We start from the raw sequence: 23918 nt of genomic DNA, 5'->3' as shown, positions 1-23918 counted from the left end.
CACGCCTTGCAGTACGGCCAAAAAAAACCCAACAACCAAAAACAATTCATCTATATGGGCTTTGCACAGTGTGATATAGGGCTGAATCCAAACCTTGTTGAGAAATTAGTTTTTCTTTGAGAATGAAGGTGGGGAAGGCAACATGTACCTCTTATCAAACAAAAAGCAGAATCCTGGTTCACCACCAGTGCAGAGTCAACGTCTGTTTTTTTGCCATGGCCAATTTCTGACACATAATCTGCCTACGTAATTAAGTGAAGAGAGAAGGTATGTGATAAAGTAGAGTTAACACAGCATCAGAAATCACAGGCAGCAAAAGCAAGGGCAGGCTGTGCGAATGGCCATGAGGAAAGCACCTGGAAACATTTGCCTTCTTAAAAGGTGTGCAGTTCCACTGATGGGGCTGAAGTGAGTTTACAGATCCGCCAGATCCTTAGATGCTTCTGAAATTCTAAGGCAACCTCGTTTCCTGACAGGGGACCATATGGTTAAGAGAGGTAAGGCTACCAGTGAATCAAGAACTTTTGTGTCACATCCTAAATGTTCAGAGAAAGACTAATGATGAAGTGTGAAGTTCTAACAAGCTAACACTGCATTGGACAAATATTAATCTAGTGAGCTGGGTTCTGAGGTAGTGAAGGTGAATCAAACCTGCGAAACCTTCACAGAGGTGGGGAATTTGATCTCTGTCCATACCCTCTTTCGGGCAGGGATCAAAGAGTGGTCCTGCATCATGAATAGCTTTCCTTCGCTACGTGAAAGGCCCTTTCTCAAACACCAGGAATGACACAAGCAAGGTTCTTTGAAATAAGAAGGTCAGTTCACCCTATCCACCCCGCCCCACCTGCCTCAGCCTCATGACAGGCATGTGAATGACACAGCATCCATGACATGGGCTCAGTGGATGGCAGACAAGAAGCATGACTGTCCCCCTGCAGCCTCAGAGAAGCATTACACAGATATATGGCGACAAAGCCCCAAACCTGAATTCTCAGAATGTAAACTGAACTCTTCAGACAATTATTCAGATCCAGTTGTTTAGGATATTCCAATTATGCATGGAGTTTTCTCTCTCCCCATTTGCCCCACTGAGTCCATAGCCAATACTTCCTCCCCTGCTTTTCACCACAAATAATGACAGGAGGAGGAGTTATGCACCTGAGCGGACGATAAGGACACTCAGAACATTCTAGGGTACACAGGTTTCTGGCTGACTATTAGACACTGGGGTGGGTCCTACTCACACACAGTTATAGACACGACAAGGACCCATGGAGAGCCTACTGCCATTGCTGAGCAGACAGCTAATGAGGCAGAAAGGAGCTATGATTGGAGCTTCCAGAGGAGTCAATGTCAACCAGGGAAAAGTCAGCAAGCCAGAAATAGCTGAGTCCTTTCAGCACTAGTCACCCCGAATCACTTCTGAGCTACAGGCACAGGGAGCTGGGTCTCGGGTCCAGCAAGGTCATTTACTCAAAAGCACATGGGGTTTGAATCTTTAAATACGATTCATTAAAGCTGATAATTTTCAAAAGGCTGCGAAAGGAGAAAGAAGTCAGTCCCTAAGCAAACCTTCTAACAGTAAAATCAAGAAAAGGCGTGACCATGAGAACGTGTATCAAAAATAATGTGCTGTTTGCTGGCTTTATGACTCTTCTTTGGTTCTGATTCTTTACGGCCAGTAGATGAACATTGGCCTCTGGCTCCTTATGCACCCAGATCTCACCTGGCTGAAATGTCCCTGATGTTGCTGTCCCCGTGGCACCCTTCTCTCAGGGCTCCCCTCTCCCAGAAGAGACACTGTAGAGTCTGAGGGTTCAGAAAGAACTAGAAGTCACCTGGCCCACCTGCCCATCAATGCAGTTACCTGGCCACCTCCTGGGCACCTCTCTGGTGAGGCAGATGAAATGCTGCTACATAATCGATGGAAACCCTGCGTATTCCTGAATCAGGCCTTTGCTGGTCCTCGATCTACTTGGAGAGCAGTGAGTCCTCACAGCATTACGGACGTCTTTTGAAACTGGCCTCCCCTAATGGCTATTCTGGAGGGTCCACTCCCACTGGATTACTGAATAATTGCCCACGGAGTCTCTGTTCTGAGTCAGGATCCCCCTCCATGCAGGATTAGATGACAGAGTGATTCTCCTCAGGGAGGTGCCTCAGGGCCACGAGTACTGTCTAAGAACTTGGTTCTTTTTAGGTGGCTGAGCCTCAGAGTTGGGGAGAAATCCATCCCTGGGCCTATGGAAGAGGAACATGTATGGAAGAGCTACACGAGATGTTAGTCAAGGGAAAAGAAAATATTTCCTACCCATTAAAGTAAAAATCAAGCACTGAATCTGACGCCAGATGTAGTGAAGTACAAGAAAAGCCAAAAGTGCTAGGCAGATTGCTAACTCCTGCGAGAGAACAAGAAGAAAGCTTCACTGATATTATCACAAATAATATTTTTCAACATCATTTAGATCGATTTTTCATTTTCGTTTGGGGCGTTCTCCTATTTCGGGTTATTATCGTATTACTGTTTTCAGAAAACAGCTCCTCCTGACTCAACTTCCACTGAATATGTAAGGAATCCCATAAACTTTCTAGAAATAAAGTTCCCATCAATTTTCTAGAAAACTTTCTACTCCATTTTTTTAAACCTAAAAACAACCACAAAAGGTTTCCTTACACCAAACACTTAGTTTTGTCATTTTTCATCTGTGAAAATAAATACATGGCGTAGAAGCATGTTCATCTGTGAATTTTCCAAAAATCATTTCCATTTATTACCTCATGGAAATCGAGGTTCACTTGAGCAGATAGTCAAGAGACTAATTTTATGATTTCTGAAAAAAATGCTATTTGTTGTTCATAATCACCTGATGACCCAGGAGCACAGAACTCGAGCAAATTTCTCTGCCAGCCCCGTGTCTGGGCAACACTCACATGCACACGTCATGTAAGAATACTCATGGGTATGGAGTAACCATGAACATTCTTCCATGTGAAGAAACTGTGCAAGATTTCTTCTATGGAATCTTGGAGCCATGCAAACATCTAACCCAGCATTAGGGAGAAGACGTGGACTTCAAACTTGCATTATAAAAAGAAAAAAAGAGGTATTTAATGACCCTTTAAAAAATTCCAAAGGAAGAAAACCTGTGCTTTTCTGCTCCCAGGAGCACATGCTTAGGAAGCCCCAGTTTAATTAAGCCAAGACTAACTTTGCCCAGCTGTCACTGGCACACTCCCAGAACCCATGAGTCAGGTTATTTTTTCCAGAGTGGACACAGAACTCAATTGAAACGTGTTCCTTGGGGGTTGTTGGGAATGACACAAAAGCAGGTGATTAGTCTTTAGAAGCTCAAGGAGGATGCAGAAAAGGCCGAGCAAGGTCAAGTGGCCTTTGCAGAGGGGAGCTAGGCACACCAGCCAGTCACTGCAGACAGAGCAGCTTTCACCTGCAGGCCTAAGGGCCGGGCTCGCTTGCATCCCTCCCCTGGGAAGCCAGGTGTGAGGTCGCCACGCATGAGCAGAGTGAAGTCAAATTTGTGTTTCTTGTGTTTCATGTAAGGCTTAGAGAAACAAGCCAACACGGGGGGGATGAGTTGTTTCTGTTTTCCCCAAGGCCCTGGGTTCTCTCTGCCCCTTTGGAAGCCCTTCCTTCTTGCTGTCATCCCGGCTGGACCCCGGGCGGCACGGAGGGGTGGTAGCATTCAGACACCAGAACATCGACACTAACCTGAGAAGTAGCCGCAGGTGAGCTAGTTTCCTTACCACTCACTGCCGCCCTCTCACTGGCTGCGGCTTCTGCCCCTTCTGCCTTCTGCACATTCGGGTCCTCAGAACCTGAAGGCCCTACGTGCCCCAGACCTTCGCTCCCTGGGTTGGAAGGGGGGTTTGTGGTGGCTTTCCGCGTTTGGCCTTTATACCAACTAGGGTAAAACAAGGGATCCGCAGTGTCCGTTGCTGCAGGGACTGGAGTTTCAGACTCTGTGGTCTGCTGAGAGCCAGTGGGTACAACCTCCCCCTTCATAGGACAGATACATTCAAAAGTAAAAAAAAAAAAAAAAAAAAAAAAGAAGAAGAAGAAGAAAAAAAAAAAGGCAGTTGATTTTAGTTCCCTTGCGGTTTGAAAACTGATAGGTCTCTGCGCAGTGCCCTATCTAGTGCAGGTTTCAGCTCACCCCACCCTCCGCAAGCACTAAAGGCAAGAATGCAGCTAGCGGCCCTCTGTCTCGGCATCTGCACGTGCCCCCTCTTCTTTTCTGTGCTTGTCTTTCAATATAGATGGTGGCCTGGGCAGGCAGAGAGCAGAAGCCTAAAACAAAGGTTGCTGATAGAATATCAGATATGGGAGAAAGGGCAAATTCTTGACAGGCATTCATTTATTTTTATGTTATATGTGGGCCCCCAAAACCTCTTTTCTAAAACCAAAAATTGATCAAACCCAACTCTCATTTAGTTACCATGCCACTTTCGATTTCAGTGCAATTGGTATACCCAGAATCTCAAGATTCTAGGAGCTATAAATAGTATTTTAGCCCAGTTTCCTATGGAGACAGAGAGCATAGGATATAATTCCATCTCTGATTTCCCTCTCTGAGGTTTTGTTGCTATAGATAATTCCGATCCACTTTGAAACCAGGACTTGTTTTTCTTTTTAATGCATCTTCATTGTCTACAAACTCAACAGGTTGGGATCTGTCTGCTAAAGGTGTCATGCAGTCAGTACAGAGACTTGAACACCAAACAGTGACATCTTAGAAACATAACGTCAGTCAATCAAGTACAGTATCTGGGATGAGCTAATTTCCTAAGAAATTTTTAAAAACAATTCTGTCAACACATAATCTCATCAAATGACAGATACACAGAAAACTAAGCTTCATCTATTTGCTCATGGAACAAAAGCTATAGCTCTGTTTCAGGGTAAGCAACAGGGACATAAACTAGCATGAGTTCTCTGTTTAGTTCCTTTATTACCTACAGAAAATTCAAAGTTCCAAAAGTATAACCATTTTTATTTCTCAACCTATATCCTACATCTGTACTCAATCCTCATGAGATCAGCCCTCTGTGAACTACCATGTTACACACACACACACACACACACACAATTTCCAAAGAGTGCCTCAGATTTGAGGGTGTCATTGGTGAGAAAATCATGTGAAACTAAGTCTTGCCAACCAGTTCTAACCACAGAGAACCTGCCGAATCACCTAGAGGACTTTCTCCCTGGCACTGCGACTGCCCTGAAATCTTTTGTCTTCCACATACTAGTATCTGGCATAGAGTTTCCTTTCCTTGAGGTAGAATAAATTGTTCAGCAAGGAAGCACGCATGCGTGGCCTGTAAGAAGGAGCTCAGGAACGGTTACCTGTGTCACCGGGGCATCCGCAGCGGGTGGCAGGGCTGGGGGAGGCTCTGGGGCAGCCTGGAGCTCTGAGGTGGGCGGACGGGACTCCAGACCTTTCTCTGGCGTTTCATCTCCTCCTGATGACTCTGTTCGAACATCTTCCGCCTCTTCCACTTCTACTACCTCTTCTCCCTCTCCCTCCCCTTCTTCTCCTCCTTCTTCATCTTCATCTTCTGCTAAGGCAATGCATTTTCGTATCGTTATGATTTTACCAGCGCGGCCACGAAAAACACTACTGGCCACTATTTATAGCTCAGGTTAAGGTCAGGGCTGGGGAAATCCTGTCCATCAGACACTTAACTGTAGCCCGAGTACACCACGGGCGGGGGCGGGGGCTCGCGCTTCTAATTAAATGTGGACAAAAGTGAGAAAGGTTCCAATCATCACCATCCTCCTTGTTCCCCTCGCCAGTACAGAGCCCTGTCCTCACCACCGTGCACCATCCACCTGACCCCCGGAGGCTGTCCTCATTTTTATCATGCTCTGTCACATTCGCAAGCTCCCGGAGGGCTGGGACCAGCGTCACTCATTTATCTCTGTCAAATTAAATGGAAACACGACTCTCTTCCCTATGTCAGAAAACACCGGCCCTGTTTAATTTATCACATTCTTTGTTCAGTGAATGCTGACTTTTGCCACAGTTAACGCCATGACTCTTTTCTTAACCCACTGATCTTAGTATTTCCTCAGGCGATATTAATGAGAGATGATATTAAGGATTTTTTTTAAAAGATTCATCCCGAAGATTTGCTTCTGAAGTTCTATCTGTGGGCACTGATACAAGTTTATGGCATTATAGTGGTCGAGCCAAGGAATCTCATCATCTAAATGGGCTCCTCTTTTCAACTCTTTCATCAGGTTCAATTTCCAAGCGTGGCATTTCTAGGCCAAGTGATAGAGATGTGTTTAGAACTCATTGAGTGCATCTGATCACATAGCCTCAGTTTTACTTCCAGGTGTGACTTACGCTATGACCCATTGCTTTTCTTGCCCTCTAGAGTTTAACTGAAAGTGCTACAATGTCTAATCCAAGTGTCTACTATGTTTTATTTATATCTCATCCTTAACCTTGCACCTGATGACACTTCACATTATTATCATTATGGCTCGCACCTTGTGTAGGGTTGAAGTTGAGATATTACCATCACCATCGATGATTAAATATTTGACAACCCAGAGTTAAATACCTAATACCAGAATTATAATAAGCACTGTGATATGCAAAGCTAAATAAACACCGTCAACAAACTATATGATCCTGTCATGAAATCGAGCTTCACGTTGGATTATGATCCTTGTAAAGTTGTCGACATCCATTGAGGAGATGATCCTGATCCCCCTTTCCCCCCACTGAACCCATCTGACGCTTTCACACACCTGCAATTTTGGCCAAATGGTCACAAGAATAACAAACCTCTGTAAAAATCAATTCCGCGTATTACTTTTTCTTCTCTACTGAGGTTGACTGCAAAGTGGTTCAAGTTCTCATAACCATGTTCTATTTTCTCCATCTGAAATGCCTTCGATGCTTCAGAAATTCTGCAACAAAGACAAGTTGCCACTTTCTGTCACTGTGTAAAGTTTGATAGCCTTGGGTAAAAATGAAAAGTATACTTTTTTTCATGAAATGAAAACTACTTACTTTTGTAACAGGGTTTTGGCATTCTGTGGAAGCAAACGAAAGACAAGCCTACTTAAATTCATTTCATCAAAGACGGTGTTGAGATTTAATTCTTTCCTTTGCTGACTCTGAACGTCTCATAGCTTAGTTTCTAAGTGCTGTAAAGAACTGCTGTTTTATACCAGAACCCTTTCAATTTAAGCAATGCCATGGTCCTTTAAATATATGCTTATGAAATAGTTTAAACAGATGGAGATATAAGCACATATATTTTGGTTGAGAAGATAGATCAAAATGAGATGTACAGAAAATAACGAAAATGTGATGACAGCTTTTCAGGATCATCTCCCCACCGTCTTGGTTTGTTTCCTCAGGGGCCAAAGGGGTACTTACCTGCAGAAACACTGCCATTTCTGGCTCATCCATGAACTGTATTCCTGACTCAACCAACTTTGACACGTTCTCCAAATGGTCAGAATACTTTTTGATGAGAGCACGGACATGTTCCAGCTTCTCCTCTTGGGTTCGGGTGATGACTTGGGTCATTTCGTTCTTCCTCTCCTCCAAGATGCCATACAGGTAATCAAACTTCTCACAAAGTTCCTGTTTCTGTTTTCTGCAGCATTCCTGTTAGTTGGGTTAGCTAATGTTAGAAAGTGTTCAAAAGAGTGTCTATCTGGAGAAATCACCTGGACATTTCGGGAGAAAAGAAAATTTACTTACGTAGGATATTTTTTTCTTTTCCCTTAGCCTGTCCCTTAGGTATACATACCCACTGTGTTGTTGATGTGTTGAAAATCCCATTTTTATCATATTTGATACTTAGACCATCCCAAATCAATCAAATTGGCTAAATAGATGGATGATTTTTTGTTTTTTGGGCCGCATCACATGGTTTGTGGGATCTTAGTTCCCCGACCAGGGATTGAACCCAGGCCACGGCAGTGAAAGCGCCGAGTCCTAACCACTGAACCACCAGGGAATTCCCTGGATGATTTTTCAGTCTTCTGTTCTTTATAAGTGGAGAATTTCACAGAAATTAGGACAGATTTGGTTTTAAATTATTTTATATCTTCTTTGGAATGAGTATATGTGTGTATTTGGAAAAAACCATGGTACTTCCTGATTAGTACCCTTCAGACTCTCTCTGCTCCATCTACATTGCTATTGTCCTAGTTTCAGTCCTGGAGCTGAAGGATGTAGATTCTGGAGCTTCCCAATGGCCTCTGTATCTGGGGTTCCCTCCTTCCAGTCAGCTCACACACTGGAGCCAAACTCGTTTCCCTGGCGTACAGCGCTTCTTCTCTACTGTGACTCCCCACTGCTCAAAGAATAACGTTTGACTTCATAACGAGCTTTCAAGCCTGTCCATGACCTGTTTCCACCTCTCCTTCATAATACTCTACTATCCTCCATCACATATCCTGTGTCCAGCGAAAAATGAACCCCTTGCTTTCTTTGCTCGTGCTATCCCCTCTGTTTAGAATGTTTTCCCCCAATTCACAGTTGCAAACTCTAAGCAATCTTAAAAGGCACTGTTGGCATACCGCTTCTTCCATAAAGAATCTCTATGACTGAACGTCATCTTTTAATCCTCTGAAATCCTATAATGGTTACTATGTATGGCATATACCTGTAGCCACCAGGTCCTCTATGTATCCAGTACTGTCCAAGAGAGGGAAATACTGGATCTAGTCTTTGATTCCTAGAGAGAAGGTTTGCATATGAGGTCAGGCTTGTGCACTTGCATTGTGTGGCTGAAGCATCTCCCATTCCATCCAGCTCCCTTTACTCTGAATCCATGTGTAAGCCCTAATTAACTTTCCAGTTGGCCTTGTCATTGGCCTTTTGGTTTTCCAAGTTCCAGTAAGCTTGGTGTGTGTGTGTGTAGGCCAATATCCTTGGACCCGACCATCTCTGGGTCCAAGACCTTTACAACTTAGAGCAGGTTTTGAGCCATGATGATCCAACCTAGGTCTCCTGCCTGGTAGGGGCTTCTTGTGAATCCGGCCATTTATCTCTGACATCTCCAACCTTTTTGTTTGTTTTTTGTGGTACGCGGGCCTCTCAATTCTGTGGCCTCTCCCCTTGCGGAGCACAGGCTCCGGACGCACAGGCTCAGCAGCCATGGCTTATGGGCCCAGCCGCTCTGTGGCATGCGGGATCTTCCCGGACCAGGGCATGAACCCGTGTCCCCTGCATCGGCAGGCGGACTCTCGACCACTGCGCCACCAGGGAAGCCCTGACATCTCTGACCTTTGTATGACCCTTATTACATGTTTTTTCATTTTAGTAAACATTGGTCTCTTTGATGTCATGTGTCGCTTTCTTCCTTTCTTAAATATCTAAACTATGGTCTCCTTGAGGATAGAATCTGGGTCTGCCTAGGACACATACCACTTTGGATAGTAGATGCTCAGTAAATCTCCATTGAACAGATTTTTTAAATGATGTTTTATCTTCCCACAATTTATCTACTATCCTCAGAGTAAGCAGGGGAGGATGACCCAAACCAAATTGTTGATTATGAAGATACTCCTCAAATGTGCAAGAAATACATCCCTCACCCTGTTGGCTCCTTTGGACGCAGTCAATTCTCATCACAGTTTCCAACCAATTATAATGCACAAAGGAGAGCCAATGGTTCAAGTTATTTTATTAGTGAATAATAGCTTGCTGTCATCCACCCATCCATTCATTCATTTAACAAACAGTTCTTAAGTGGGACATTTGTGTCAACCACTCTCCAGGGCTCTGGTGATCCAACAATGAATTAAACAGAGTTCTTGTTCTCAAGGAGCTCACAGTTTACTTAATGGGAAAGACTATGGGCCAGTAGTAATAGTAATACGACCTAGCAGCCTGAAAAATCAAACTATGTTAGAGATTCATACCAGGTTTTATAGAAGCATAGAGGTGGGGCCTTAATCAACCCTCTGTGTGGGCGGGGACCATTTGAGGGGAGCAGGGAGGGGTTGCCTCAGAAAACACTTCTTAGAGGAAGTGGTGCCCGAGTTTGGCTGTAAAGGATGAGTAAGAGCAGAGGAAGTACAGGGAGGGGATGAAAATGCTTGCGTTCCCAGCAGTTGTCAAAGTAATAGGACAAGGGCCCACGCAGAATGTCCAGACATGGAAATTGCTGGACTTGCCAAATTTCCATCCATTTTTTAGCCATTTAGCTTGAGATTTGGACCATTATGAGGCCTAGGAACTGTAGCCTGTTAGTATCTTCCCAATCAAAATTTCTTCCATTGTAGTACTTACTGTTCTAAGCTTACAGGCAACCATGTGCCCACTGCATTTCTCAAATATGCCTTTGATGTCCAGAAGCTCTGCTGTTTTCGGTGATCATACATTGGTTTCTAGCTTATTTTTCTAAAACAAATTGTGCACTTGAAACATTTATAATGAATACTATATTAAGATGTATTATTGGTAGAATATCTTTGTTTCATAAAAGTTTTCTTCTATATGATTTAATATGTGTGAACATTCAAGCCTATGAAAGCCAATGATTTGCAGTGAGAGCGATGTGAAGTCAAGCGTCACAGCTAGTGTATTCTCTTAAGTCAAATAAAAATTAGATCACTTATTTCAGCCATCTAAAATTTACTTAGTGGTTTAAACAGGAAAACTACTTTATTCTTATATTATTTTGAATTCCAAGTATTATTTTATTTCTACTCTGCTTTTTTAATGATGTGTACTATATTGAACTTTAATAAAATTACTGTCATTTTAATAGCAACTGTCATTTGCTTATACTTTACAGTGTAGGAAATACTACCCCATGCATAGTATATGCTTAATTATTATTACATGACTACATAGTGTGTAAAGCACTTATAATATTACCTGGCACATAGTAGGCACTATGTCAGTGTTTGTTAAATTTAGATTCAATTTTCCTTAATTTGAGCCATTCAACTGTAGAATTTTCAAGCTGCACGGACTACCAGAAGTAACCTGCTCCAAACTAACCATTTCACCTATGTGGAGACTGAAACTCGGCAGAGTTAAGTCACTTTCTCAAGCCATTTACTGTTAGTGCCTGGTATAGAGCCAAGGTCTCTCAACTCCTGGGTCATTGCCACTCCCACCACACAGTTGTGATATACTTTAAAGTAACTTGGAAAAAAAAATGTGTGACCTGCTTATGTACTGAATATATATTTAACAAATCTACCATGCCGAAAGTAGGCTTTTAAAGGCAAGAATCCTCAAATTGTTTCAGAAATATATTCATTATAATTCTTTCAACAAAATTCACTAAGTGCTTACTATGTATCAGGCATTATAAGATCTAAAAGCTGGCCATACTTTCCCAGTGTTCAGGGGGATGGTAGAAAAATTATTGTATTTTCTAATTTCTAACAGAAAAAAACACTTCTGTTTTTTCTCTTGCTGAACTTGCCTTTAATATAATTCTATGCAAAATATGTAAGAGTTGGACAACTCTGTTTCTAAAAGAGGAAAAATGCATGCTCCTTTTCTGGAATTATGAAATTGGTACTTTGGTACTTACAAACTTTTAGAAATTCACTTAAGATGTTCAGGTTACCCTAATGTCAGATTAGAATGAAAAAACAGAAATACTCCATGAAATTGAAATTCTTCTATTTTTCACGCATACTCTTTGAGGTAGAAGCAATACACGAGATACTAACATGGTCACCCTTCAATCTTTCTAGGCTAGGAGACCTTCAAAAGTGCGGTGAAAGTCAGTGAATTTCAAACAGCTCAGTTTATCAACTTGTCCTCCGAGGTAATTAGGGAACAGGTGTATATGCTCTAAGAAAAAAACAAAAACAAAAAACCACACTCTCAGAGGCCAACTTGCTACTGACAGTGATTGATTACTCTGATATCAGTACCTACTGTGCCTTTGTAAGTGTGGATCTGAAATGCTTTTAACAGAGTCTGTCTAGCAACATAAAAATGGAATGGAAAAAACGTGGACCTCTGCATCATCAAAACCTCTTCAGAGAGTACACTTTAAAGGATGATTGTTGCCTGCAAAAGCATGATAGCAACCATGTTTATCTCTTCTGCACAAAAACTTCCTCACCTCAAAGATTTCTCCTTGCTTTTATCATGCCTTTCATTTACTTGAGTAAAAAGGCATGTATCTTTAAGCCCAGTTCCAGGCTGTGTACCTCCCCCCATTTCTCTATATACTAATTGAATCAACATCTATACATTCTGAACTTTCAAGTTTAGTTTTTCAAATATTGTCCATTTTATTCCTTTTGATGCCTGTAGTTCCTATGTCCCCTCTATGTGGGGTGTGGTGTTGGATGTGTGTGTGTGTGTGTGTGTGTGTGTGTGTATACGCACACGTGTTTCTGCATGAGTGTGTTTAGCAATTGAAGTAACTTCCATCATAAATGCACTGGTATTGGCCTCCAAGTGTACTGTGATGCGGAGCCTCTGACTGCACCATGGCCTTCCTCCTGGGGCTGCCAAGACAGTTATGTTTATACTGATTTATGTAGAAGAACAAATTAAACTTGTCTGTCATACTTTAATGGAAATAAAATCCACCCCATCCCTAGGGAGAACCCAGTATGGAGGCAATATACCAAAAAGGGGTGATTTTATAAAAGGAAGACTAGTTTGCCCACATTGAAATGGTAAAATGATGACAGGTAGAATATTAGTTTCTAACCAATGCCATAATATCTGGATGAAAAGGAAAACATTGAGTAGTCATTTGGTTGTTTCCTTAGAAGTGAGTAGATAACCTTCAACATTTATCTTAAAAACATTGTTTAGATGTTGCCTTTATAGAAATGTTAAAACTGACAGATTCTAATTTTTAGCCATCCTTATATTTTAGTGGCAATAAGCAAAAAGAAGATACATGACTACAAAGAGAAGTTTTCATGGAAAAAAAATCAGCGATAGATGATCATATACTAAAGAGTAGATAGCCTGCCAAGCAAAGCACCATTATGCGGTTTTATCATTAGATTTTCCGTGGTTCACCCTTTCCCCAGGCACTTATTACTCTTTGAAAACAATCTTGTTTTTTGTTTGTCTTATTGTCTAACTCCTCTACTGGAATAAAACCTTCTTAAGGGCAGGAACATTTTCTGTTTATCTCATCTTTATCTATTTCCCTGCACTACATGTGCAGAATATGGCATATTCTGCGTATATGTTTGAACGATTGGATGAATGAATGATATATGAATTGTATTTAGGAATAGTCAGCCCTCACTCACAAGTTCCTACTTTGTTCTGTTCCCAAGACATAGGTATTTAAGTGGATACTCCAAACCTCTTCTTCTTTCAACACTCAAAAGAAAACAGCAAAAAATAGCTAGGCAACTTCAGGGAAGACATTTAACTCAGGACAGTTTTTTTTTTTTAATGTGTACAAGAAGGGATGGGATTGGATGATTGCTAAGGTCCCTTCCCACTCTACAGTTTCAAGGCTCTACAACTTCAGGTAAATGTGGAGTTATTTGGAGCCTTTAGACTATAAAGTGCCTCTTTATATATGTAAAATGCCTTTTTCCACTCATGGCAAGTTTCAGAGTGTTCATCACAGCACTGAGATGTGAATTACACATCCTAGCCCAGCAATGTCAGTCCCAGGTTTGGAATGTGCCAAGGCCACCACAGGAAACCTAAGACAATTGTGACCACTGCTCTTACCATGTAAGGAGCGTAGCTCTGTGACCAAAATAGAGCTGAAGATAAGCTCTGAGTCCCATCACTTGTCAGTGAGCAACTGTGGCTCTACTCGGCCCATTCATATCTACACCACATTCCTCAACTTTTGAGACACCCTTGTTCGAAACAGCAGCTCTGGGTCTGGAAGGGCCCACTCAGCTTCATTTGACATATGGTACTTCCAAATTCCCTTCATTAAACCAAACAGGGTTTCCTTCCCTTTCCCCTCAACACCCCTGTCCCCCCCAAAAAAATCAGACAGTAGGTTAATAATATTAAAGAAAGAACTATATTAAGGTAGGAAGATTCTCCTGAGGAAGCCTTCATTGGTAAAGCCCAATTCCAATTACGAGCACATGACAGAAGCCCCATGAGCGCAGACTAGGATGAGAACCCAGGTCTCTGACAGGCTGCCCTAGAAAAGGGGCAGACAAATTAGAAAAATATCATCCCTCAAGGCACACAGACTGGAGTTCAGCCCCTCCCCCGTCCACTCAGTGTCTCTGTGCAGGGCTTAGTGGAAGAACTCCATTCAATGGCCATGGGTCTCAGGACTCCCAAACTTAATGCTCTTTTCCACCATGTTGCATTACCACCCACTTCGTGTTAGAAGAATAATTCTGTTATAACTTATGGCATTTCAATTCTTATTCCTGGGTTTCTTGGTATTAGGGGTTCTCTGGACTAGTCCAGATCATTTAGAAGATCCTTGAGAAATCCTCTGAAGGCTGAGGGTCAGGTGAGCCTGCGCTGACTTGAGCCCCATGGTGCAGCGAAAGCATGAGACCAGACCAAGGCAAGCTGAGCAGCTGTTTCATTCACTCCCGTCTGCTGTCGGATAATCAGCATGTTTCCTGGAAGGGGCTCAGCCTCCCTTTGTTGCCAGTATCTCGGGTTATCACAAAGCCTCAAAGAATAGAGCTAATATCTACTTCCATTCATTTTCGATCTTTCCCACTGCAGGGAGTTGCTTCACCCTGCCATTGTAATTGACCAAGACCTTGAGGTCTTATTCCGACACCATTTAAAAGATGCTCCAGATGCTCCAGTGGTTCAAACAATTATCAGCATCATTAGATTAAGTGTACTCTTTCCAAGCTGAGAGTGACAGCAATACAAGGTGACACGTACGGAGCCCCCAGCATGTGCCTCTTAGTCATCACAGCAGCACTGTGAAGGTTTATTAACCCCCCTGTACCACTGAGGGAGTTGAGGGACGGGGAGAGGAAGTAACTTGACCAAGGTCATATCATTAAATGGCAGAGCCAAAATTCAAACTCTGAAATCTGTTCTTTAAGCATATGTCATAATTCTGGCATGCTTATTAGAACGATTCTTACTCTAGTCATACTTCATATTTGTAACCACATGGACAATGTCTCAGAGCTGTTTGGTTAAAATCATTGATTTGGAAATATAATGGATTTGTTGTCATTGCAAAATCATTGGAGGATTTTATTAAAGGTGCCGTTTTTCAGATACTGGAAATGCTCAAGATCAAATAGTTATGATTCAGCTTGTAGCTGTTTCCCCTAAACGGACGTCCACGCAGAACAACATTATTTCTAGGCCGATCTGCCTCGGGACGGCTAGTGTGAGTAGCCTTCTCTCTTGGGTTTCCATTGACCTAGGATAAGCGCCGTTTGGAAAGACTACAAGAGGGAGGTTACGTTTTCTAGGGATGAGGAATGAAAGTCAAGCACGTTTTTCTGGAAGCAGCTCCCGAGGCAGTGCAATTCTCCACCCCCGACCAGCAGTCCCCCTACTCTGTCCCAACCCATCCCAGAACAGCTCCAGGCCTGGAGAGGCAAGTGTAGCTTTAGATCTTGCTGGGCTCGTCTAGAACAGCCCAGAAGGCCCTCCAACAACCTGCAATCACAAGCTCTGAGAACGTTTCAGGCTGAGCCACCTCGGTCAGGAGGGCTAAGAAGACTGCAGGTTCCTCCATCCCCCATCGGCCCACAGCAAAGAGGGAATGCCACTCCTCCCCAGCTCAGTTCAAATTCCCTTTTGTGACTGTGGTCCGTCTCAAGGCCACTCTCATCATCAATGCAAACTCACATCAACTGCACACATTGTGTTTAAAGGATTACAAGGAGTCCCCGGCGTGATTTATCCTAAGCGCAGCAGCTCTCCAGGGCTGATCCTGGGCCGGCTGCCTGCCCAGGCCAGCCCTGCAAGACATTACATGATTAGGGACAAAATTAGACATTTGCAAGGGCAGGTGTCAGGGCCCCGAGTGGGAGGCCATGTAATTAGGAAGGATAGTGCCCACCCCAGGGGCTGCTCCATTTCCTGTCCCTATGGAGCTCTTCACCAATCAGAAAAGAGAATTCTTCAAAAACAGCTCCCCACCCCCTGGCTGGGAGCCGCTGATGGCTTCTCGGAAAATGTTTCCAGGCAGGTGATGAGCAGAGCCACAAAGGGAAACAACCACCCCAGGCAGGACAGGAGACACAGGAGCTCTGTGACCCTGACCCCTGGTACAGAATTCACCTGCTTGGCAAGGTAGACCCCAGTGCGCTTCGCTGCCCTGCCCTGGTGCTTGGCCTGCTGATAGGACCCTGGCTCTGCGGGAGGCCACATAAGCGATTCGAGGTGCACGATGGGGCCATTTATAGCTGTGTCTCTGTCCTCAGGGCCTCTTCAAATGGAGGGTATTTGCATCAAGTAGGAATCATAAAATAAAATCAGAGACCTCTGGGGGGCTCTGAGCCAATCCCTATGTTTCCAGGTGAGCCACTTAAACTGATCTGAAAGAACTGTGCTTATCTGAGCCCTATTCATTCATGTATCCTTTCTTTTATTGGTTATTTAAAAAATCTCAGGCTTCCTTTAGAAAAATGTGAAATACAGGCATATATAAGGAAGGCCTTGAAAATCACCTGTCATCCCACTATTCCCTGCTCTTACACTTTTGGTTTCTGGCATGTTTTCCCCCTATGAGTACAGGCATTCTGTCCTGTTTATATACCACGTCTTCATCTTATTTCCTTAAGTTAAAATCCCAGGGGTGAATGAAATGCGTAAAGGGGATGGACTCCTCCTGACAATTTGCTGACTCATCTTGAAGCCTCCTGGGGCAAAATTACACAGCTTCCTCTGGGGAACTGTGAAAATACTCGTAAAAGTGTGTACATTGGACCGATGTTTTTATCAGTAACAATAGGGGTTGTAATCCTGACCTTCACTCTCAGGAAGTTCTTTCTGATATCTACAGTTAATCCCTTCTGCGGGCTTAACTTCAAACCTGTTCCTTCTTGTCTTGTTCTCAATGAAAGAACAAACAGCTGCTTCCCACTGTGCCCCTGACAGGCCTCCAGGAAGAAAACCTGTTGTCAAGTCTCTCCTCGCCCTCTGTGTCCTCCTGTGCTGCCGAAGTGGAGCAGAGCCCTTGGCATTTGCTCAAGGCCCAGCGTGCCGCACAGGACTTTCGTCGTTTGTGTTCTCCAGCCTCAACGTCCCCGACAGAAAGCCTGTTCCCCTGACAGAGGCCTCTGATGAAGGTGCGAGCAGAGACCAGCATAGAGATGACCTCACTTGTCCACAAGCAACACATGCCTATTTATACACTCGAGACTCAGTGTGGTACCACACTGAGTGCTGATTCATGGCCTAATGATTAAGTTGTATTTGGCCTTTACTGTGAATACGTAAAAAGAAAAAAAGTTTATATTGTCCACTTCAGAATCTCTTTGAGCTCTTCAAGAGAAAACTGTCCTTCTATAAATGGATTCCAGATCCATCATGAATCTTTTCAGGAATGTGAGTATGGGGAAGAGAGGAGACTGACTTTAATGATGTGTGAATCTAAAATGAGATGATTTCGGCCAACATCTTGAAGTCATCATCTAGGAACTGGCCTTTGGCTTTTGATAGAATTTGCCTTTCAAGCGATAGAATGGTAAGATTAGAGCATTTATCAGGCACTCACCGTATGCCAGGCGCTAGGCTAAGCACTGTTTATGCTTACTTAACTCCTCACGGTTAACTCTATAAAACGGGTACTTTGCCCTGTTTTTCCAGGAGAAAACTGAAGGAATGAATGTACTTGTGAATGGATCTTAAAACATAACGTTTAGTTTAAAAAAAGTAAGAAGCAGAATGAGAAGAACAACAAAATACCGTTTATAAAATTAAAAGACATGCATATAAAACAACACACATTTTGTAGGAATACAGGTAAATGGAACATTAAACATGTTAGAGTAGTTATTTACAGAGAAAAGGAGTGGGCATAAATAGATAACAAGAGGGGCCGTGTCCACAGCAATAAAGACAACATGCCATTAACTGAGCAGTACAGGCTTCTGAGGTCCAACTAAAGCACAACCCCGAAGCTTAGAGCAGGGAGTAGTAATAAACTGCTCCAGGTTAAACAGCCAGAGACCTGGACTCAAACCCAGGTGGCTTGCACCTGCCCCCATGCAGCAGGGCTGAACTAACCTGTGGACCTTCAATTCTTGGAAAGACATCTGCCACGTGGCAAAACCCCTTAGGCTTCAGCATCTATACAGTTTATATTTGATCTTGAGAAAAAGTGGATTCCCAGTATTTCTGACATGCCAAACCTAAGTGTGAGCCATTTGTTCATCAAGTTTTTAATTGAGTGTTTATTATGTGCCAGGCACTGGGCCAGACAGAGGGCCAGCGGAGATGAAGGAGCCGGGACTCTGGCCTCAGTGAGCTCCCAGATACTGACCCCCTCTCTCCCTGCAGGCAGGCAGCAACTCCACTGTTAGAGCTTAGATATGCAGCTCGAATCTGCACATGACTTTCTAAAGCACCAACTAGCATTTCTTAAGACCGTTTAGATTTCCACAAAGAAACTGTGCTATGATGGTGGAAAACACTCATTGTCACTACTGGAAACTGATTTTTCTTGTAGCTAATCTTTCAAAACGGGTTGCCCAAGAAAGAGCACCTGTAACGACCACCTTGATAAATGTGGTAAGATCTGCCTTGTTGCCTCATGTGGTAACTTCTCTTTTGTGTGCCAGGAGGTAAATATTTTAGAGACACATCAGGAAGGAGGTCATCCTATATGGAAAGACTGAAATGTTGGAACGGGGATTTCTAGGGTGGTGTTGAGGAAGCCACAAAACCCCAGGGGTTCAGGCACGGTTTACACTCCCTTGAGGCCACCTGACTCACCTCGATCGTTTTGCAGGTGTCCTCCAGCTGGCTGATCACTCCCTGGACCCGATCATTGCTTCCCACAAGGACAGCAATGCCGTCGCTGAGCTCAGACTAATGGAGAGAAAAGAGGGATGCAAGATTTTAGGGGCTTTCTAGTCAGCACTGACTGTGAGTTCATCTTAGTAGTGTCCTCATGGGTTCTTAATTTAGGGTCCACGGAACCCCCAAAGGAGGAACAGTGAGGCTGGGAGGCCTGAGAACCTCCTGATCTTGTAAATAAAATTCTGAATGGATGTGTGTATAAATGCATTTGTCTGGGAAGAAGTTTCATAGTTTTCATCAAATTCTTAATAGAGACTGTGACCCTGCTGAAAACATTAAGGACACCGAATTATAGGCCATAGAGAATAGCACATTCAGGGTAAAGAATTCTAAGAATTGTTTATTGAATGAAGACCAAAATGTGACATCAGGGGCCCAAAATGAATTATTTGTCTAGTGCAGCTCAGGATCAGTTTTACTAGAGAAATATTCATTTATTCAACGTATACCTATTACGCATCCTCTACATGCTAGATGCAAACAAATACTCATATTCTAGACCAAGTCATTACAAACTTAAAACTGTAACGTTCAACTGTTTCCAGAAAAAAAATTTCAACTTGAAATTCCTCTCAGGGCTCTTTGGACCCCGAAGCGATTCCGTTGTTCTTACTTACCCCCTCGCAAGGCTGGCCTCTGGAGCACAAGAAACACTGAATGAGTGGGACTCAGGAAACCTACGTGCTTGGTCCAACTCTGCCTTCAACTTCTCTATGATATTGGGCAAAACATGTAATCAATTTGGACCTTCATTGTCTCACATATAAAGTGAGGAGACTGGACCAGAAGAGTGGTTGTAAAACATTTTAAAGCTGCAGAACCCTTTCTTCAAATGGAAGGTAATAAATAATCCCAATAGGTAAAAAGTGAGGCTGCTTTGGCCAAACCGGAGCGGGATGGAAGCTCTGCCAGCCTGCCTCTGTCCATCCCACATGGGCCTCAGGGCTCTGAGAGGAATGGTGTGACACAGGTACCATTCAGTTCTAACAGGTATGAGTGGGGGGGGGGGGGCAGGTAAAAGGGAAACGGGGGATAAGTCTTAAGTGGATTGAAAAATAAATAAATGTTATGGATATCTTGCTAAATCCTGCTTCTTTAGCAGTTAGTACTCACTGGTTGCAACTGGTGTTGCCCAAAGTTTGGTTTCCAAATTTAATTCCAACTCTATACTGTATTTGGTGTAAAACACTGACCAAATGTGGACTCTCTGATTCTTACAGAAAGAAGCCGAGATGTGGAGCTTCTCAAATTCTAGATGCCAGGACTTGGTTGCAACTCTCTGAGCACACAGCCCCACAGTTTATTTGCATCAAATGGATAAGCTTCTACTTGCCTGTGGGTGAAACCGGATTGGCAGGTGAGTGATAAGCTGGGACATCCTGTATTTGGTCAGAATGAGGGGTCTGAGGCCCTGGGGTGAGGGCATGGATGGTGCCCTCAGTGCTGGCCTAGGTTGAAAGGCTAGGAGGCCAGTTTAACCCAGGCTGGAGGGCCAGCCCAAGGGAACGTGTAACGCAGTGTCATTCACTGTAATCCTACCAACTAGGAGTGCTCGAGAAAAGGCCTTGAGGAAGGCCAAAGGAATCTTTGGTTGGTGAATGAAGAAAAATGTTCTGAGTGGAGTAAAAAGTTATCCTTTTATTACCTATAGTCTGAACCTCAAATAATGTTTGAGCAGCTTGAGCTCGGACCGAGTCCCATAACAATGCACATCTTCAACAACCTCCAACGGGCGCAAACACAGCGACCCTTCCCCTCCGGACCCCTTCCTGACTCTCTGCATCTCTTCCCTCCCGCACCTTCCCCACCAGCCTGCAGGGCATTAAGCGTGTGGAGGGTGCGCAGCATCCCTTCCGGCTCTACGCTCCTCGCCCGCCCAGCCTCAGTGCCCTGTGGCCCTGCGCATTGGGCATCTCTCCTTGGGGGGCAGCGAGTCAATGACGCAGGCACTTGGAAGGGGCTTCGGAGGAGGGGTGGAAAGGCCTCTGTTACCTTCTGCCTCTGGAACACGTGAGTGAGGGGAGCCACCTGGCAGTCCTTGTGTGCCCCGAAGACCTTGCACAGAGAGCAGGTGGGCACTTCGCAGTTCAGACAGTAGATGTTGATGCGCTCATCTTCGTGCTCCTCACACAGGGGCTGGTCGGACTTCTTTTCTGGTCTGGGAGGAGATACGTGGATAAGCGTTAGCTCCGGTTGCGGCAGAGCTGAGCCGGGTGGCCCAACGGGGTGATCAGCATTGCATCCTACCCCTCAAGACCCTGTACCCACAGCAACCCTACCCCAGCAGACTTCCAGAGCCCCTTTCATGCGCTCGGAGCCCTCCAAATTCTCTACGGGTTTATCAGCAGTGTCCTGACAAATTTCCAATCAGCCTGGGGTTGGCTGGAGACTGTGGAGACACATGGAGACTGTGACCTGTAGCATTTGCCAATTTCTCTGGTGTGAGTATTCCCCCCATTGGCCGATTTCAAGGTTTAAAAACGGGCTAGTGCAATTCCTGAAAGCCGAGCACCGGATTCTTTCCTCAGGAGCTGCTTCAGCACCATCTCTACATGCTCACAAGTCTCTCAAGAGAGACTTTACAATTACGGGTAAAGAGGATCAGGTTTCCGATAAACAAAATGTCAAGTTTGCACCAGCTTCGGGGAGGCCCATTTGCCCCACCGCTGCAGCCTCTGGCCCCGGCAAAAGGAGTGAGCGTGGAGGTGGGCTGGGGGAGCCCAAATCTCTGATTTTTCATCTCGGCGCTGGTTGGAAGTAGTTGTGTGTAAGTGCTTTTTTTGATTTGTTTGGGTCTCCTCCTGCCATTAGCCCAGAAAACTAAATGTACGTGACTTCCTGCGGACTCGGCAGTGGTTAAGAGGGGGTGGTATGTGCTCAGTGGATGTGAACAACTACACTGAATACTTTAGGCAATAAGAAAAGTGCAGAATGTTGTTCTGGGACACGGTGGTACGCCGGAAGTCCAAACCTCACAGGCAATCCGCAAGTTTCAGTTCTCCCAAACCAAACCAACCAAAACTTCTCAAAGCTGCCCAGGTCATAATGGAGCGTTGGGTTTGTATGTGCTTGTGAGATTTGCACTTCCGGGGCACCACCATGTCCAAGCAATGAAGAAGCATGAGAGAGGTAGTGACAAATTATTGCTGCTCAAGGATAACCTCTTAGCTGCGAAATCACCTGGAGAGCCCAGGTTCACATCACGTGGTAGGACCTGGTATATTTCCCTAACCATCTTCGTGGTTTAGGTGTTAGAATACGTCAAGATCAAAATTATGTCACCTCGTGATGTTATAGGCTCCCTCTGGAGATCATGGGGGGAAGGGTGGTTTTAGCCTACTTATACGAAATCTGGAATTTTGATATGTCCTATTCAAAGACTGAGGCTGTTAATAGTCTTCAGAATTGTTTGGAAAATTTAAATACAAATCCAAAATCTTTCCTCATTTTCCCAAACACAGGATTATTTAGAAGCATCTCAGATTTGGAACTGAACTTTTATTTTATTGAAGTATAGTTGATTTACAATATTGTGTTAGTTTCAGGTGTACAGCAAAGTGATTCAGTTATACATATATATATTTCCAGATTATTTTCCATTATAGGTTTTTACAAGATATTGAATACAATTCCCTGCTCTATGCAGGAAATCCTTGTAGATTATCTATTTTTTCAATATAGTTTGTTTAATCCCATACTCCTAATTTATCCCTCTCCCCCTTCCCTTTCCCCTTTAGTAACCATAAATTTTTCTATGTCTGGTGTGAGTCTTTTTACGTTTTGTATATAGATTCATTTGTATTATCTTTTAGATTCCACATATAAGTGATATCACATAATATTTGTCTTTCTCTGTCTGACTTACTTCACTAAGTATAATATTCTCTAGGTCCATCCATGCTGCTGCAAATGGCAATATTTCATTCTTTTGTATGGCTGAATAATATTCCATTATATACATTATGGTCTATTTCCTCCACTGGAATGTGAGCTCTATGAGGGCAGGGGCCATGGTCTGTCTCCTTTTTTGCTGGGTTCCCAGTGCCAAGAACAGTGCCTTGCACAGAGTAGGTGCTCAGTACATATTTGTTGAATGAATGAGAAGTAAAAGGGAATTTGCCAGATTCGTGGACAGTGTTCCCTGTGCTCTAACATAAAATCGCTCATCTGGAGAAGGTGTGTGAACTATGGGGAAAGCTTAGTCACTTGGCTCTCCTGAGTGGCAAAGGAAAAGACCAGACAACATCCTGAAGGCTCTACTTATAAATGACAAAGGCCTCCAGCGGTTATCTAGAGACTAGGAGTGGTGATTCAAAGGCTCCTCTACCTCTAAAACCTTCCCTCCCCTGTACCTCCACCTCGTAATACATGTCAAGCAAGTGTCCAGAGCACATTAACTGGGAGATGGCACAGCTGATGCTGCCGCGGCCCCTCTCCCCCAGGCATTTCCCGAGGGTAGCCTGCGTCCCACGTGCTGCTCTGATGTTAGCAGCTCTGACCAGGGACGATATTGTAGAGCTCAGATATTTGCAGGGTATGCAATACTGAAAATGTGGAAACAGCCATGGGCTCTTCATTTAGTTGTCGATTGTGATTACTTTTTCATGATGCAATACAGACCAAGGACTGCCTGCAATATTCCTTATTAGGTTGTTGTTGTTCAGGTGGCAACACAGGCCGAGAGGCATCCCCCACTTACAAATGGGTGTAGAATGAAAACCTTCAGACACCTTATGCCACATAACAGACTTGGGACAAATGTGGCATGTAGAATAAAGACGCAAAGTCAACTTCATGAGGTGAGGGAGTCCGAGCTCTCAGTTGTGGTTCGGGTCTCAGTACCAAATGCTGGCTGTGGCCCCCAGCCGTTCCGTGCAGGCTAGTCTCAGGGAGTCTGTAGCCTGTTCCCTCTGCTCTCTGGGGTTTCGGGGACCATCTTCAAGTTTCCTGAAGGATGGGCATCTGGTGCTG

At 44.0% G+C, this 23918-nt stretch overlaps 1 protein-coding gene across 2 annotated transcripts in view; it reads right to left on the bottom strand.

Moving 5' to 3' along the window:
- TRIM55 (tripartite motif containing 55) overlaps positions 1-23918 on the bottom strand; it is a 41158-nt gene that overhangs the window by 12998 nt on the left and 4242 nt on the right. Inside the window, exons 3-9 of one of the 2 annotated variants that reach the window (XM_024742612.1) lie at positions 20940-21105; positions 18861-18956; positions 7419-7652; positions 7047-7069; positions 6819-6943; positions 5366-5577; positions 3728-4015 (exon numbers count right to left, since the gene is read on the bottom strand). In XM_024742612.1, coding sequence (XP_024598380.1) covers positions 3728-4015; positions 5366-5577; positions 6819-6943; positions 7047-7069; positions 7419-7652; positions 18861-18956; positions 20940-21105 — 1144 coding nt within the window. The remainder of the gene's footprint in view (positions 1-3727; positions 4016-5365; positions 5578-6818; positions 6944-7046; positions 7070-7418; positions 7653-18860; positions 18957-20939; positions 21106-23918) is intronic. The other variant, XM_024742613.1, reaches the window with a different exon arrangement.

Source organism: Neophocaena asiaeorientalis, unplaced genomic scaffold, assembly GCF_003031525.2.
Source record: "Neophocaena asiaeorientalis asiaeorientalis breed wild unplaced genomic scaffold, Neophocaena_asiaeorientalis_V1.1 scaffold226, whole genome shotgun sequence".
Lineage (NCBI taxonomy): Eukaryota > Metazoa > Chordata > Mammalia > Artiodactyla > Phocoenidae > Neophocaena > Neophocaena asiaeorientalis.
The sequence above is the reverse complement of the archived record's forward strand: the minus strand, read 5'-3'. Positions and strand labels throughout refer to the sequence as shown.